This window comes from Cyprinus carpio, chromosome B21 (assembly GCF_018340385.1).
Source record: "Cyprinus carpio isolate SPL01 chromosome B21, ASM1834038v1, whole genome shotgun sequence".
NCBI lineage: Eukaryota > Metazoa > Chordata > Actinopteri > Cypriniformes > Cyprinidae > Cyprinus > Cyprinus carpio.
This window is the reverse complement of record NC_056617.1, coordinates 2573280-2589682: the sequence shown is the minus strand read 5'-3', so window position 1 is coordinate 2589682 and position 16403 is coordinate 2573280. Positions and strand designations below refer to the sequence as shown.

The window sequence follows — 16403 nt, the reverse complement described above, 5'->3', positions numbered from 1 at the left end:
TTACATTTCACAATTTTACTGTATTTTAAATGTTATATTATGGTTTTAATTTTAGTATCTAGGCTGCAGAGGGGACTAGACTTCATGCTTGACTGTGTGTGTGTGTGTGTGTGTGTGTGTGTTTTTTTTTTTTTTTTGTGTGTGTGAGATCCTCTGTTCTGGGCTCTATTCACCCGTCACTTCATTAAGAAGACCTCCATGAACTTCACACACACACACACACACACACAGAGACAGAAACACTCGCTCAGGCAGCTGTTGTCTCTTTGATCATCTGAATGAATGAATGAATGACTGCTGTCTATTTTTCCTCATCTTTTGCGTTCTCTCACCTTCCCTCCAACACTTGTAACTTTTAGGAGTTCTTATTGCTGAAGCTATTCCAAAACTTTTGATATCACAATCATTAACATTTAATTTTGTAAAATTCATTTTTTTTTTAGTTTTTGTTTATTTGTTAACTATTTTTTTGACTTTTTTATTTTATTTATTTTTTTATTTATTATTTTATTTAATCGGAAATTATTATTTTAATTTAATTTAAAATAATATTTTATTTTTCTTTTGTTTTATTTTTGCATTTTATACATTTTCTTGTATTTCTATTATATTTTAACTTTTTATTTTCTTTGTTTTTATTTAAAAAAAATATTCATTTTATATCATAACGTTTTATTTTATTGTATTGTATGTTGTGTTTTATTTAATTTTAATTTTTTTATATATTTTATTTTCTCTTTATTTTTATTTTGTTTTATTTGTGCTGTTTTCCTCTTTTTTTGTATTTTTATTTTTCTTTTACCTTTTTCCTTTCTTATTTCTTTTAGATTTGAACTATTATATTATATTTGTCTTTCAATCTATTTTATTTTAGTATAATTTTTTTATTGTACAGTTTATCTTTTATTTTTCCTTTTCCTTTCCTTTTACTTTATTTGTGTTATTCTCTTCCTTTGGTTGTTTATTATATATATATATATATATATATATATATATATATATATATATATATATATATATATATATATATATATATATATATATATATATATATATATATATATATATATATATATATATATATATATATATACACTTTTTAACATTTATTTTTACATCTTAACTTTATACTATATAATATTTTTGTTTCTTTGAATATCTCTCTGAATTTATTTTGAATAGTTTTTTATTTTACTCTTTATTTTATTAATTAATTTATTCTTTTATTTTATTGTAGTTTGTTTTATTTGTCCCTTCCTTGGCTTGTTCTATCTATTCATTCACACGCCTCCTCTTTCTCTCCCTCACCTTCGCTCCTCAAGCTTGGCTCCCCTGTTAGGATGTTGAGGGCTGGGATTTACCCTTCCCAGCATCCCCTGGGGTGATGAGCAGTGGGAGGGACGGATGAGCGGGTGATTAAACCAGGCCTGGGGCGGTTCTTCCGTGAGAGAGCGCTCCGGCCCGCGGATGTGCCTCTATAATCCCACACAGCTCGCGCACACACACCCTGAGGCTGAACGCCATCCACACACACACGCTCACGCTAAAAACCCTCCAGACCAGCCGTTTATCTTCAAGGAATATTCTGGGTTATTTACAACTTAAGCTCTATCGACAGCGTCCGTGACGAGCTGTCAGTTACCTTCAGAAGAGTTCGGACTCTGCCCTCAGACTGTAAAAACACAAACCATTCTTATTCTTAATGCATCGCTGCGTTATGCTCATTCTTAATGCAGTAATTCTTAATGCATAATGCATTATGATCATTTACGAGATGATAAACTAATGCCTTTTGGTATTACTGGCAGTGAATCTGGTTTGATGTATTAAGTGTGAATCCTGTATGTGCAAGAACCAATGAGATTTGAGATCTGCAACTAAAATTGCAGTTTATTCCTCAGAAAAAGTCGTCATATGACCTCATAAAGTTTGGAATATAATGCCTAGGACCGGTTAAATTTTTGTCTTTTTTGAAGCTTGACAGATATAGTCACCATTCATTTTCATTATACGGCAATATACTGTATGTATATACTAAAACATACTATAATAATTCTTATATTTTGACTTCATTATATTTTCTGTTTTCATTTTGATTTTAGTTGGTTTTAATAATTTAAAAAATATATATATATATTTTTTTTAATTTTTTTAATTCATTTATTATTTCAGTTATGATTACATCTGTTTTACTACTTTTATCATTATTAAATATTTTTATACTTTAATTTTATTATTTTTTGCTATACTTTTCTTTGATTAAAAATATTAAACTTTATTATTTTATTATTATTATTATTTTAGTACTTCAACTTGAAAATGAGAAATGTTGCCTTGGCAACTAGCTGAAATAAAATAGTTTTTTTAGGTAATAATCCTGGTGTGAAGATTTATTAAAATTTGCTTTGCATGGAAGTTTTTGTTTCATTTTATTTTGTTTTAATATGTGCATTTTTTTTTCCATTTATATTTTTAGCTCTGCATTCTCTAGTATATAATTTAAGTATGCAAATACAATACTCTAATAAGCATAAAAATTCACAGCACATATTTATGATAAAATTAAACATTTTAAATGGTTGCTTTTTGGATATATATATATTATTTTTTTTTTGTTACATTTAAAATCCTAATGTATTTTTATGATCTGAAATGAATGATGAACCTTGTAAAGAGGCTCAGAAAGCATTCCAGCACAAGCTTGAAGCATGTATTGTCTCAGATAAAGAGAGAAACCGCTCTCTCACTCCATTGTGTTTTGGGTGTCCTTTTGTTCCTCTAACGTTGACGTGCTGGTGGTCATAATGTGGTCGGAGTGTGGCGTGTGTATGAAATCACAGTCAGGTGGTGCTGAGAAGCTGGGCTGAATCTGAGAGCGCTCCCCTGTGAGCACACAAAGGGTGGAGGCAGAGGGAGGATGGATGGATGGATGGGGTTAACAAGGCCGGCTGGAAGCAGTGTGTCAAGCTTGACACGGCCGTTTGACCTTGCTGGAGGCCGATTTCACCCAACCGAGCAGCATCTCTGAATTATGAGCTGCTCTGTGTGTGTGTGTGTGTGTGTGTGTGTGTGTGTGTGTGTGTGTGTGTGTGTGTGTGTGTGTGTGTGTGTGTGTGTGTGTGTGTGTGTGTGTGTGTTTGTGTGTTGATATCCCGCTGTGAAGTCGTCTTGTGTTTATATGCCTCACTGAATACACACAAAACTCACAATCACAGCTCAAGCCGTCAAAACCGAACACTCGTGAACCGTCTGGCTCACATTATCACGCTTAACAAATCAAACACTGTGGTGACGTCCTGTAATTAATGTCCAGGTCATGAATTCACTATAATATTCAGACGGGGCGGTGTTTTACCAGACGCTAATAAGCCATCTTTTATTTACTGCCTTTGAAATTGGAGCCACTTGAGTGAGTGATTTGGAACATCTAATGTTGCAAATGTGTTCCAAATATGTTGAACTGTAACAATTTTAAATGTTACTTTTATGATCAAATGGAATTTCTATTTAAAAGTGATTGTCATATTGGGTGGATTTTATTCACCGATATGGCTGCTATGCATTGTGGGATGGCCGTTTCTGTTAAGAAAATGCAATGTGATTGTGATGCTCCTTTAGAATACATTTTTAATATAAGACTTAATTTACTTGGGAGTCTGATCTTGCACCTGTTTGTCCCAGGGTTATTATAGTTAACTAAAACCATAAAAACAAAAATAAATAAATCTAAAAAAAAAAAATAAAAAAAAAAAATAATATATATGAACTAAACCTTAATTTATTTTATTTTATCTATGCAAGGCAGCTTTTTTATTTAGTTTAACTGAATAACAATAATTATATAATAAGTATTATAACTGAATAGAACAATAAAACAATTAAATTCTAAATTAAAAATAAAAATAATAACAACTAAATACAAATAAACTTTATAGACATTAAAAAAAATTATAAAAATGACAAACACAACAAAATTAATAAAGCATTGACTAAAATTAAAACTAATATAATGATAATAATGGTAAATTAGTTTTATTTTAGTTTTGATTCATTTAAGTTATTTTTAGCTTTTTAATTTTATATTTAGCTTGTATTATTAGTTTTATTAACTTCAGCACTTCAACTTATTTTATTTCAGTTTCACTTTTTCATCGATTATTAGTTACACATATGGAATAGTCAGTCTTGTCCATTAATAATAATAATAATAATAAATTTAAAAAATGATGTCAGTGTTTATTCTTTTATTCTCTTTTTTTGTAATACAACATTTTCTTTAAATAAGATCAAATTAAGGTCAATTAAGTACAGTATAAATACTTTCAATTTAGATATACATTTTTCACATTGTAATAATGAGAATTAATTTTATTTATTATTTTGATTTTGTTTTATTAATTTTTTATTTTGCTTTTCATTTAATAAAAAAAAATGTAGTGACTTTTCTTGGACTGTGTTAATGCAGATATCTCTCATTGCGTTGGCCTGTCAGTGCGGGTTTGTTTTTCTGCTCTCGCGTGTGTTTTTCTCTATGTTCTTTCAGTCAGATCGTGATCAGTCTGACAGAGTTTAAAGCTCAGTCCAGTTTCTCTCTCCGCCGAGGGTTGGCGGGGGTCTGGGGGTCTCATTAATTAGCGCGCCGTCTAGATTAGCTCATTCTCACCTTTAAGCAGCATTGATTCATTTGCAGCCTCTTTAATGAAAAGCTTATTTTAATTGGTAATTCCAGGATAAGCGCCGAATGGAAATGGCGGTAATCAGGCGCTAAAGCTTAATAAAGCCTTGATAATGCAAAGCACCAATAAACCCTGATGAGCTTTTTAACGAGGTTTGCGGAAAAGAGGCGACAAGAAAAATGCCGTTTAGTTGCCGCGGCAAAAGCTGAATTTTCACTCTGTGATTGTTTTGTTTGCAGCGGGAACCGCCCCCGAGTCCGGCCAGCCGGCCCCGCCCCCTGCAGAAGCCCCGCCCACCGAGACCAAAGCTCCAGAGGAAGAGATGGACGTGACAGATGATGACATCACTGCAGGTAGGATGTTATTCCCACAGTACCAAATTCCTGAGTTCTCAGGCTGAAACCACTTTTGATCAGTCCAAATATAGATTAAACCACAATATTGCTCCAGTACTGTTGGAATATTAGTTTGAGTACAAATTTTAGGACTGTTAGTGATAATGCTGTTTTTTTATTTAATATCAATATTGCGGCAGTTTCTTGGTCTGTTTTTCTCTGTTCAGGTGTTTTTCTAATGACTACGGCACCAGGGTTATTATAGTAAACTAAAGAGTAAATAAAAAAATTACTTGAAATAAAATTTAGTTTAGCATGGTTTACTAAAATAACTAAAATTGAAATTTTAAAATTAATGGAAACTATATATAAACATATTTATAAAATAAAACAGAAATGACAGAAACACAATAAATGTGTCTAAATTTTTAAACAAGAAAACAGAAAATTCAAAAATAAAAATGAATTCTAAATATTAAATAAATAAATTATTTATTACACTATATATATATATATATATATATATATATAGTGGTACCATAATGGTACTAAAATATCACTATTTAGAACTAGTGATGCATTGAAATTTACCGAAAGCAAAATTAATTTAGTTTTAATTTTTCATTTAGACAAAAAAATAAAAAAAAATCAATGAATTAATCAAATTTGTTTAATAATCAACACTCAACACATCATTTTATATTTAATGATATAGTTGTTTTTACTCCAGCTTGTTGTTGAAAGCCTTCTTTTTTTAGTTTTAATTTTAGTTATTTGAGTACATCAAATTAAAAAAAAAAAAAAAAGAATAAAATTAAATAAGTAATTTTATTGTTTTTTTTAGTTCATATTTATTTCAGGTGACAAAAGTGTTTTAATGGTTTTATTTTTAATTTTAAATTATTATTATTATTATTTTTTTTTTTGTTAATGATAGGAACCCTTATATTGAATATTATATCTGGTGTCATTTTTGTAATATAAAATTGCAGAATTTCCATAAACAGAATTTATTTGGCTATTATATATTATGAATTTATCAGATGCTTTAATCCAAAGCAGTTTACAAAAGAGAAGCAAAAGCAATTCATCAAAGAGCCAACAATATTTGTAATATACAATGCCAGGTTTATTAGACAACTAGATTAGGATATAAATTAGATTAAGATGCATACAATATGCTCAAAACTGGTCTTTATTAATCTGTAAAGACGCAGGATTTTAGTAAGACTGTGTGTGACACAGGCAGCTCTCGACTCGGACGGTTCGCCTGATTTAATTCTGCAGAATAAATGGAAAAACAATGTCAATAAGTGAAAAATGAGAGTAGAAAATGATAAATCGTCGAGCATGTCTGTGTTATTGACTGGACGCAGAGAGCCGACTGGACTTCAGTAGTGCTAGAAACAGTGATTGCTTTACAGACGTGTGTGTGTGTGTGTGTGTGTGTGTGTGTGTGTGTTTTTTCATGTTTATATGATAGATAGCATGGCTTTACAAAATGCTTCTGTTTTTTTCAGGTTTATATGATTCAGTACAAATCGCATCCGTTCACAACGATAAACTCAAGCTCCAGCCTACAGGTTCCTTTCATTGGGAAATACAGACCTAAACTGGCTCATTATTGTAGGTTTTCACACTGGATAGAAGGGTGTTTGGATAGAGAGAGGATCGATGGAGAGATAAACAGTGTCTCACCTTAATGTGATGAAAGCGTTTCCTGTTAATCCTCCTTAACCAGCTGAGCAGTACTGACGTGCATGAGAACTGTGACTTTATAAACCTCTGCATGTCAGTTTAGTGTTTGTGTTTCGTGTGTATTATTGATTGATCTCAGATTGATTAAAAAAGCAAACATGTTTATGTTTTTGGGGAAAATGCATGTCATTTTTACTGCATGGACATAACAGAATTAGTTTTTCTGTTGTGTTTTTGAAAAGTTTCGCATATAGAGGACAACCTGCGAAAACGACAAAAAATGCTGCATTTTACGTGCTAGGCCAGCAGTTGGCGATTGTGCAATATGCATGCTCATGATGTCACCATTTTCACAGATGTGTGTTTTCGTAGTTTGCACAGAAACAATTACGGTATTGTTTTCAAAAACTGGCACTTTGAAGTCTGTTTTCAAATGTTCACATTTTCAGCCTCCTACAATCCATTGGCATATAAATAAACGGCCAAAACGCGTAAAAAATTGTTGTGTAAACACCCCTTCGGTGAATTCAACAGAATTCTGTGTGATTAACACGGTTATTATTATTAACAAAAACTATTAAAAAACAGCTTTGTTCATTAAAATAAAGCTGAAATGAAATAAGATACAAATATTAGATGAAAAATTAGAAACTGACGTTTAAGCACTAAAATTGCTGAATGAAATATATTTTTTAACTTATTCGATAATATTTAAAAGAACAAAAATACTACTAATAATGACAATAATAATAATAAAAATGACATAAGCAAGCACATAGCAAATATAAACAAAAAAATCGAATTCAAAATACTAATAAAAACTGTGATAGAATATAAATAATACTAAAATAAAACTAGTGATGCTCACTGCTGCAAAAACCTGTGAAGAAATCTGATGCAACATGACTAAATCTAAATGTAATGATGCGAATTGACACTTTTCAGTAATATTCACATTTCCTTTTTACTGCTACAACTGTAATACAGCAGATTTAGTTTGTGCAGGGCCATGTCTTGCCCACTTATCATCAATTAGTGGGTCATTTTTGGTTATTTTGGTGACATTTTTGCCCCAAGTCACTGTTCATTTCCAATTTTAATATGAGTCAAGTCACCATTATTTATATAGCGCTTTATACAATACAGATTGTTTAAAAGCAGATTTACAGGAAAATAATGATTCAAAGTTTTGTTTATCCCTGCATATGTCAATATGAACGCTTCCATTTCATCTCTGGACGTCTGTGATGTAGTGAAAGAGAAACGTGAGTGTGTGGGAGATGCGGTCAGTCCCAAAAGCAGCTCACTGTCATATTAGGAGCTAAAGAGGTCAAAGGTCAGAGTGAATCCACCCCCACCTCGGATGTCATGATGTTTGATTACGGTTACAGGAAGTGGGCGGAGCAGAGCCGCTGTGTGTGTGTGTGTTTTCATTTGAGTTGTGAAAGCTTTTTTTTCTGTAACTATATGTGTTTGGACGTCTAATATTTCCCAGGACGGATGAGTCGTCCGCCTGATCGTGACAGAGATGGAGAACTCCTCGACTGCGCAGAATTCAGCTCTCAAATGCATCATCAGTCTGCAAACACACAATCACGTTAGCGCTGCGTAACCTCTTTACAAATACATGATCATTTTACAAACGTGACAGCGCCGACGCACCGCGCTTAGTCTCTGTCTCAGACCGGCTCCGCGCGTTCGCTCAGGACTCAGAACGAACGAGACGAGCGCTGCAGCCTCTCAGAGGTCAAAGGTCAAAGGTCACGACACCTGTCAGGCTCTTCACTTCCTTTCTTTCGTCTGTTCTTGTATCACCTCATCTCTTCACATCTCATCTCATGTCTTCTCTTCTGTTATGATTTGTTTCTTCACTTCTTTTCTTCTCTCTTCTCTTCATGTCTCATTTTATCATCTCACCTATAATCTCTCATCATCTCTTCAGTTCTCCTTTTGTCTCAACATAGCTCTCTTCTCATCTGTTCATTACTGTTATAGTATGTATTAATGTGTTAAATTAGCTTTAATTTTAAACGGTCTGAGTTTATTTCAATTTTAAAAAATTTTTATTCTACTGTCATCTCTTATCTCTTCGGATTGCAGGACTTCCAGATTTGTTTCCATCACGTTTATGCTCATGTTCTGACCTTTGACCCCCACAAACACCCTAGATTGTTTTCTTTTAGCGGCCCGTAGATCAGCTAGAGCTAAAACCACCTCGTGGCAGATTTAGCCGTGTATTTGTGTTGAGTGTGTTCATCAGGAGGTTCTCCATTGGCTTTATGAGTGTGTGAGGGAGCGTTTGCCCTCAGGCTGTTCTGGATCCTCGTAAAACGAACAGTGACTCGATAAAAGCCCAAATAAATGAAAAATAAGCCATGATTCCAGCAGCTGCATCATCACGTGTGATTCCTTCAAGAGCACTAAACCAAACACCTTCTGTTTGTGTGTCTGCACACAGCAGTTTCTCCAGACTCAAGGGTCTTAACATCTATAAACCTGTGATTCTTCATGATTTTTTTTTCCATTCATGACTTCATCATTTTTTATGAAGTGATTTTGCGGTTTAGTGATCTACAGTCAGTGAGACCCTTGAGCTTGGTTGTTTGGATTGATGTTCTTCAAGAAATGATGTGTGTTGATGGAAACTGACTGTGCAGAATCATGAATGGGCAGATTGAGTGCACTGTTCCTTTAAGAATAACCTCATGCATAACACAATATCAGTGTGTTCAGCGGTCACATGTTGATCTGGATTCAGATCTGATGATGATGTCATAATGGCGCAGTAAGGTTGTTCTTAAGATAGAGAACAGCCTCCAAGATCATTAAACACATGAAAATTAATAATTTAGTGCTGCGGCTCCACACTGGGGAAATTTAGACAGACGGATATTAAAAATTCAACTTTGATGTCCAGAGCGAAACCTGTGACCTGAACACGGTGAAGAGAATCAGAGCTTATTTTTTTTTTGCTGTTGGAATCATGTAAAAGTATTGAATGTAGTTGGTATTTGTTGCTATGCGGTTGCTAGGGTGTTCTGAGAATTGTCTAGGTTAGGTGCTTGCTAGGGCTTTGCTAAGGTGTTTTGAGTGGTTGTTGCTCTACTGTTGCTGTGGAAAGTGTGTTTAGGATGTTCTTAAGGGCTTCTGAGTGTTCAGGCTGTTGCTATGCAGTTGCTAGGGTTTTCTGAGTGTTTTAGGCTGTTGCTATGCAGTTGCTAGGGTGTTCTGACTGTTTATGACTGTTGCTTTGCAGTTTCTATGGTGTTTTGAGTGTTTAGGCTGTTGCTATGCAGTTGCTAGGGTGTTCTGTGTGTTTTAGGCTGTTGCTATGAAGTTGTTAGGGTATTTTGGGTGTTTAAACTCTTGCTGTGCAGTTGCTAGGGTGTTCTGAGTGTGTTTTAGTCTGTTGCCATGCAGTTGTTAGGGTATTTTGGGTGTTTAAACTCTTGCTATGCAGTTGCTAGGGTGTTCTACGTGTGTTTTAGTCTGTTGCTATGAATTTGCTAGGGTTTCCTGAGTGTTTAGGCTGTTGCTATGCAGTTGCTAGTATGTTTTGAGTGTTTAGGCTGTTGCTATGCAGTTGTTGGGGGGGTTGAATGTTTAGTCTGTTGCTATGCAGTTGTTAGGGGTGTTCTGAGTGTTTTGGCTGTTGCTATGCAGTTGCTAGGGTGTTTTGAGTGTTTAGTTAGTTTCTATGCAGTTGTTAGGGGTGTTCTGGGTGTTTTGCCTGTTTCTATGCAGTTGTTAGGGTGTTTTGAGTGTTTAGTTTGTTGCTAGGCAGTTGTTAGGGTGTTCTGGGTGTTTTGGCTGTTTGCAGTTGCTAGTGTGTTCTGAGTGTTTAGCTGTTGCTATGCAGTTGCTAGGGTGTTTTGAGTGTTTAGTCTGTTGCTATGAAGTTGCTAGGGTGTTCTGAGTGTTTAGGCTGTTGCTATGCAGTTGCTAGGGTGTTTTGAGTGTTTGGTTAGTTGCTATGCAGTTGTTGGGGGGGTTGAATGTTTAGTCTGTTGCTATGAAGTTGCTAGGGTGTTTCTGAGTGTTTAGGCTGTTACTATGCAGTTGCTATGGTGTTCTTGAGTGTTTAGTTTGTTGTTATGCAGTTGTTAGGGTGTTCTGAGTGTTTTGGCTGTTGCTATGCAGTTGTTGGGGGTTGAATGTTTAGTCTGTTGCTATGCAGTTGTTAGGGTGTTCTGAGTGTTTTGGCTGTTGCTATGCAGTTGCTAGGGTGTTTTGAGTGTTTAGTTAGTTTCTATGCAGTTGTTAGGGGTGTTCTGGGTGTTGTTTTGCCTGTTTCTATGCAGTTGTTTTAGGGTGTTTTTTGAGGGTTTAGTTTGTTGCTAGGCAGTTGTTAGGGTGTTCTGGGTGTTTTGGCTGTTTGCAGTTGCTAGGGTGTTCTGAATGTTTAGGCTGTTGCTATGCAGTTGTTAGGGTGTTCTGAGTGTTTTAGCTTGTCACTATGCAGTTGCTAGGGTGTTCTGAGTGTTTTAGGCTGTTGCTATGCAGTTGCTAGGGTGAGACTGAGTGTTTGGTTAGTTGCTATGCAGTTGTTGGGGGGGTTGAATGTTTAGTCTGTTGCTATGAAGTTGCTAGGGTGTTCTGAGTGTTTAGGCTGTTGCTATGCAGTTGCTAGGGTGTTTTGAGTGTTTAGTTTGTTGTTATGCAGTTGTTAGGGTGTTCTGAGTGTTTTGGCTGTTGCTATGCAGTTGTTGGGGGTTGAATGTTTAGTCTGTTGCTATGCAGTTGTTAGGGTGTTCTGAGTGTTTTGGCTGTTGCTATACAGTTGCTAGGGTGTTTTGAGTGTTTAGGCTGTTTCTGTGCAGTTGCTAGGGTGTTTTGAGTGTGTAGTTTGTTGGTATGCAGTTGTTAGGGTGTTCTGAGTGTTTTAGGACACAGACAAACTTTAAGGCTTATTGCTGCAGGTGTGATCAGCACTAGTACTAGTGAACAGCACTAGTGAGTGGAGGTAAGAGGCGGGCCGTTAGTTTTGCTGGCAGGATATCGCAGGGTTAAACCCCCTGAAACGGCCCAGAGAGCAGCACGCCTGCTCCCATCAGGGGGTAACAGAGGACGGGGGGTGACAGGGGCAGGAGGGGGGTGACAGATGGTCCTGCTCGGGTGCAACACACACAACACACACACACTCAGAGGCTAATAGGCGCTTTTTTGACTGATTTGACAAAGTTGAAGACCAGCTAGTGTTGACTACACACAGAGAGACTGCACCTGCTCTCACACACACACACACACACACACACATCTAGCTAAATAGTCGTGTCATAGCCTTTGATTATTTTGTATAAATGCAGTAAGATTTTTTTTTTTTTTTGTATTTTTAGAATAATAATGTATTTCGTTTTTTCTAATATATATATATTTTTTCATATTTTCTCCTAAAATATGTTCAGATATTTACATATTTTACCCATGTTTATTTTTTATTTTCCCCGCATATCATTCCATATATTTCATTATTTTTTGCATATTATTTCCATGTATTCCATAATTTGTTTTGCATATTTTTACAGGTATATCTTTAATTTTTGTTCATATTTTAGCCTATACTTTTTAAATCCCCGTCATATTTCATGATTTTTTTTTCTTCATATTTTCAATCATTTATTTTCATATTTCCCCTCATACATTAAAAAATATATATTTTATATATATATATATATATATATATATATATATATATATATATATATATATATATATATATATTTTTTTTTTTTTTTTTTTTTTTATGTTTTCTTTCTGTGTGTGTGTGTGTGTGTGTGTGTGTGTGTGGGCGTGTGTAAACAGTCAAGTGAGTCGTCTGAAGAAGTTGTTTACTGATCACTTCTTTCTTTATCTCTTTTTCTTTGTTTCCTTCTTTCTCTGGATCTTCTCTTTCTGAACTGCTTCCATGCAGCAAAAAAGGCAAAAGAGCAAAGAATAAAATTAGATTGCAGAATTGATTGATCGGCTGTGTGTGTGTGTTCAGGTTGATTTCGTTCAGTGCTTCTGTTGTGTTTGCACTCTAGTATACTGATGACATCAGCACTCGCTCTCAAACTTCCCTGGTTTAGAGAGGCCTGAAGGAACTCTGGCATTTCTCTCTGATTCTTAAAGGGACAGCTCACTCAAAAATGTCTCAAAAATCTATCATCATCATGTATTTCATGTTTTTGTTCATATTTTCCTCAATATATATTTTATTATATTATTATATTTTCCTTATAATATGATTTTATTTACAGATTTGCCTCCATGTATTTCAGGATTATTTGCATATTTCCCCCCATATATTTTATATTTTTGCATATTCCTTCTATTTCATTATTTAATATCATCCAAAAATTATAATTGTCGTCATCATCATGTATTTTATGTTTTTTTGGTATTTTTGCATACTCCTCATATATTTCATTATTTTTTAATTCATATTTTAGTTCATGTTTTTTTATTAATATTTCTCATAATTATTTGCTTATTTCCCCCATATATTTTATGGTATTTTTGCATACTCCTCATATAATTAAATATTTATTATTTTTGCATATACTTACATTTATCATTGATACTTAATAGACAGATTTATTCATGATGCCATGATGTATTTCAGTTATTTTTTGTTAATATTTCACCCCACTTTTTGCATATATTCCCCATATATATTGTGACCCCACCCGCCATTAGTTCACATTTTCCCCCATATATTAAATTTTTTCATATATCCCTATATATTTCATGATTATTTGTATATTTTCCCCTATATGTTTTTCATGTTTTCCCCCTATATATTTTAAAACTTTTTTTGCACAATCTTTATATATTTTATGATTTATTGTATTATTATTATGAAAATACTAACCATTGGTTCAGGGACAGTTCCCCTAATAATTAAAATTGTCATCATTTACTCTCCCTCATGTTGTTCCAAACCTCACTGACTTCTCACGTAAAACACAGAATGTATACGCCGCTCTGTTCATCAGTGAAAGTGAATGGAACAAAGCATCATGAAACAACAGATCTTCTGAAGTCATACTTTAGCAGCACGAACGTTGTGCTAAATCTTTCCTTTTCATGCATATTTGGAATAAGTGAATGTGTATTTTTTTCTTTTTTCTTTCATTTTTGGCTGAACTACCCTTCAAAGGGAGCAAGAAAGCACCTGATCTCACAGACAGAGAAAGCTTCTTTCTCTCTCTCTTTCTTTAATCAATTAATCGCAGAAACATCCTCAAAGAGCCATCACGGCTTTAGAGCTGATCGTCTTCAAGGCTGTTTCCTTCGAGCAGCTCCACCGTCTTTTGTGAATGTTAAATTGGATGAGCTTCACTCCCTTAAACGGCCACTTACGTTCCAGTTTTAATGGAATCTGCTTGTGTGTGTGTGTGTGTGTGTCATACGCTTTCAGTGTGTTATGAGGTGAAGGTCTGTTTCTAATGCACCATTTTAAAAGGAGGAAAATAGACACTTTGTTCAGGCCTGAGAGTAAAGACTGCGTTTCCCTCTCAGACGACATGAGAAACTAAAGCAGACACCCAAACACTCTTAATGCAGGAGATCTGATGAGCGTGCATGTGTTCACTAGCTTAACCAGCAGGGAGCGCTAACACTGATCAAACATACACGTATGTTGTTTAATGTCAAATCTTTATTTTACAATGCAGAAATCACAGCATCAGTTTTAATGTTAAATAACTGGTTTGTATCAGTTATATGCTGTTTTATAATTGATCAGCACAATTTTTTAATATTGTAGTTTTACATTCATGTTTTAAATTGTTTTAATCAGCACAGACACAAAAAAGTAATACTTTTATTCATCAAGGATGCTTTAAATTGATCGAAAATGACAGTTAAGACATTTATAATGTTACAAAAGATTTCAGTTTCAAATAAATGCTGTTCTTTTGAACTTTCTATTCACCAAAGAATACTAAAAAATAAGATGCATCATGGTTTGCACAAAAATATTGTGCAGCACAACTGTTTTCAACATTGATAATAATCAGAAATGTTTCTTGAGCAGCAAATTAGCATATTAGAATGATTTCTGAAGATCATGTGACACTGAAGACTGGAGTAATGATGCTGAAAATACAGCTGCGCATCACAGAAATAAATTACATTTTACAATATATTTACATTAAAAAGGGCTATTTTAAATTTTAATATTATTTCACAATTTTGGGGGGATTTTTTTTATCAACTAAATGCAGCCTTCGTGAGCTGAAGAGACTTCTTTTAAAAACATTAAAAATCTTACCATTCCCAAACTTTTGTACATGATTCTTCAGAGTGTAAATGGTCATTTTTATACTGAAGGCTTTATTGACATCTGACCCCATAGGCCAGACCGGACTGAACCAGGCTGCACCAGACCAGCCAGTAGTCTCTGTAATATTGACCATATCCTCAGTTTATGTCGTCTTCATATCTGCAGTGTTGTCTGTCTCTCTGATGCTGGAAGCCACAGTATCGATCTCACCCACAACCCACCGGCGCTTTACCTTACTGGAAGTTGTGGGGACGTCTGTCCCACACACACACACACACACACACACACACACACACACACACACACACACACACACACACAATATCACGCTGGTGTCTCCATGCAGCACGTCTTGTGTCTGGTCCTCTCTCTTCTGCACACGTTTCAGATGACACGCATGCAAAAAAAATTCTGTTCAGTCACAGACGTGCCACGCTTGAGCTTTAACAAGATATAATGGTTTGGCTCGGTTTGATTTGGCTTGGTTTTCCTTCTTAAAATGCCATTTGTAACCCATTGAACTTCTGCAATATTGCACATCAAAATTAAATGTAAAAAAAAAAAAAAAAGATAAAAAAAAGGTTTATTTAATATTATTTTTGTTGATAAAATGTAAAATATAATAAAATGTAATGATATTTTATTTAATGTTTTCAAAAGAAGTCTTCTGCTCACTGAGGCTGCTTTTATTTGACAAAAAAAAATCCAATAAAATCAGTAAAATATTCTTGAATGAAATATATATATTTTTATGTGAATATATTATAAAATGTAATTTATTCCTGTGACCAAAGCTGAATTTTCAGCTTCATTACTCCAATCTTCAGCTTCACATCATCCTTCAGAAATCATAAATTCTTATATACAAATAATTATTTACTTGTATAATAATTGTTGTTAAATATATGTAATAATTATTCGGTCTATATGTCATAAGATTAATAAGTGCTTACATAATATGATGGAATTTTTTTTTTTTTTTATTAACATATCAACTGGATAAATCTAGATTTTTTTAGTGTTTTTACCAAAACACAGAAAGAAAAGAAAAATGCATTTCTATTATTGATCTAAAGAAACCAATTTAAATGGCTGAAACATACTGTATATATTGTGCATGTCTAGTATTTCTTTTTCTTTAATATGAGTTTTAGTGTAACTTAAATATCAGCAAACATTGATATTGAATAATGTTGGCATGTTTGTCTCGGTTTAACTTTGTTAATGTGAAATGTGGTCAGTGTGGTTTGGTTTTTCTTTCATCAGATGTCATTTTTAAACCATTTAACATCCACAATGTGACAGATTTCTGTGTGTTACAGTATAATAATGTAGGACAGGTCTTGATTTACCCATCATGATGACATTTACCTAATTTACCCATCATAATATTATTATCGATTTTTGTTTCGGATAAAATTAATG

At 33.9% G+C, this 16403-nt stretch overlaps 1 protein-coding gene across 1 annotated transcript in view; it reads left to right on the top strand.

The window, feature by feature from the left end:
* LOC109080730 (WD repeat-containing protein 7) overlaps positions 1–16403 on the top strand; it is a 109365-nt gene that overhangs the window by 51465 nt on the left and 41497 nt on the right. Inside the window, 1 exon segment of the mRNA XM_042747827.1 lies at positions 4916–5029. Within this exon segment, the coding sequence (XP_042603761.1) occupies positions 4916–5029 (114 nt within the window).